Consider the following 1,608-nt stretch of genomic DNA (forward strand, 5'->3'; position numbering starts at 1 on the left):
CCGTTCCAGGAGATGGGGCATGCTCACCACGATTATTGCTGCGCAAATACTCCCTCCATTCACGTCTGGTAAGCGGGGATAGGGCTCCTGACTCCAGGGCGCTCGCAATATTGCCCATGATGCGCTCGCATCCTTGATTCCATTCACCCCGCCAGTGGCTGGAGTACTCCTCCAGTATTTCGCTCATCGGAAAGGCCCAACGATCTTCACTGGGACTCCCAAGGGGAATGTAGCCGTGGATTAACTTGATCTCTTGGTGAGAGAGCTGATCATGGAAGACAGGCATGTTCAAGAATGTGGAGGTTGTGACATGGCCCCTGTGGTGGGTAGTGACCTGGGACGAAGGTCCGCTCATGAATTCCTCTACTAGTCTGTCACCACTGTAGAAACGCGCAATCCAACTTGTAGGGCCTCCCATAGAAATAACTGCTCGTGCGTGTGGCCGACGAAGAATGTCCGCCAGTTTGCCTAAGTACTGATCCATGAAGGCAGAGCCGCCTTTGCTGTATGTGAGAGGCGTCTCTTGAAAACCAGTGTCATAGGTGCGTTTTGTGAGGTCGGCAAGACTGGGCTTTTCCTGTTGATGAAAGCGTGGAAGTGCTTCGAATGGAATGGCTATGATGAACTTCATGCCTCTCCTAATCGCGAGCTCCAGCAAGTGGCGCATGTTCGTGAAGAAGAGGTCGCAGGCAGCCCAGAATCTAAGACGTATTTGTGTCCTGTTGTCCGGAAACAGGATGACACCCTCTTCCAGGAATGCGGGACTCCACGTAACTCCCATGGGGGCGTGCCAGGTATTTGAGCTGCCAGTAATGATACCATGCACGCGCAGCCTGCGGACGTGACAGGTGATTCGTCGCTTCGGCGTTGGTAACGCGCTCGATAGGATGGGGAGGATGAGCGAGGCCTGGGATACAGGCTGGCTCTGTTCGAGGTGCGTGGGCCTGAACGACCGCGCTCTGGCGCCGAGGAACTGCTCCGGCTTGAGTGGTGCTTACCATCCAAATCATAAAACCATGGCATAGGCCAGGAAGGCCTTGTGCATAGCTCCACATACTTTTATGAAAAGTATATCATATATATCCCAGGCCCTTTTATGATAAGGATTTTTTTCATAAGAGGCCTTGTGCATTTCAATAACTTTTCATTGCAGGTCACAACTTATCATTAACTGCTTTTCATTGCAGTCCAGCCATTTTCATTGACCACTTTTCATTGCTGGCCAGCCCTTTTCATTATCCACTTTTCATTGCTGCTGGCATTTTCATTGGGTGCTTTTCATTGCAGGCCAGGATATTTCATTGGTAGCTTTTCATTGCTCTCTAGGATTTTCATTGGCTACTTTTCATTGCAGGCCAGCCTTTCTCATTGACCACTTTTCATTGCTGCTGGTATTTTCATTGATAGCTTTTCATTGCAGGCCAGGATATTTCATTGGATACTTTTCATTGCAGGCCAGCTCTTTTCATTGACTGCTTTTCATTGCTGCTGGTATTTTCATTGGTAGCTTTTCATTGCAGGCCAGGATATTTCATTGGATACTCTTCATTGCAGGCCAGCTCTTTTCATTGACTGCTTTTCATTGCAGGCCAGGATATTTCATTGGAT

At 49.2% G+C, this 1,608-nt stretch overlaps 1 protein-coding gene across 1 annotated transcript; it reads right to left on the bottom strand.

Annotated features, from left to right (window-relative positions):
* Positions 1–59: 59 nt before the first annotated feature.
* On the bottom strand, positions 60–1,055 carry LACBIDRAFT_335877 (uncharacterized protein; the record flags this gene model as incomplete). The annotated part of the gene is made up of 3 exons (XM_001890784.1): positions 60–91; positions 148–973; positions 999–1,055. The coding sequence occupies 3 exons, from the start codon at positions 1,053–1,055 to the stop codon at positions 60–62; spliced, it is 915 nt and encodes a 304-aa protein (XP_001890819.1).
* Between the last annotated feature and the right edge of the window lie 553 nt (positions 1,056–1,608).

The sequence above is a fragment of the Laccaria bicolor genome, genomic scaffold (genome assembly GCF_000143565.1).
Source record: "Laccaria bicolor S238N-H82 LACBIscaffold_173 genomic scaffold, whole genome shotgun sequence".
NCBI lineage: Eukaryota > Fungi > Basidiomycota > Agaricomycetes > Agaricales > Hydnangiaceae > Laccaria > Laccaria bicolor.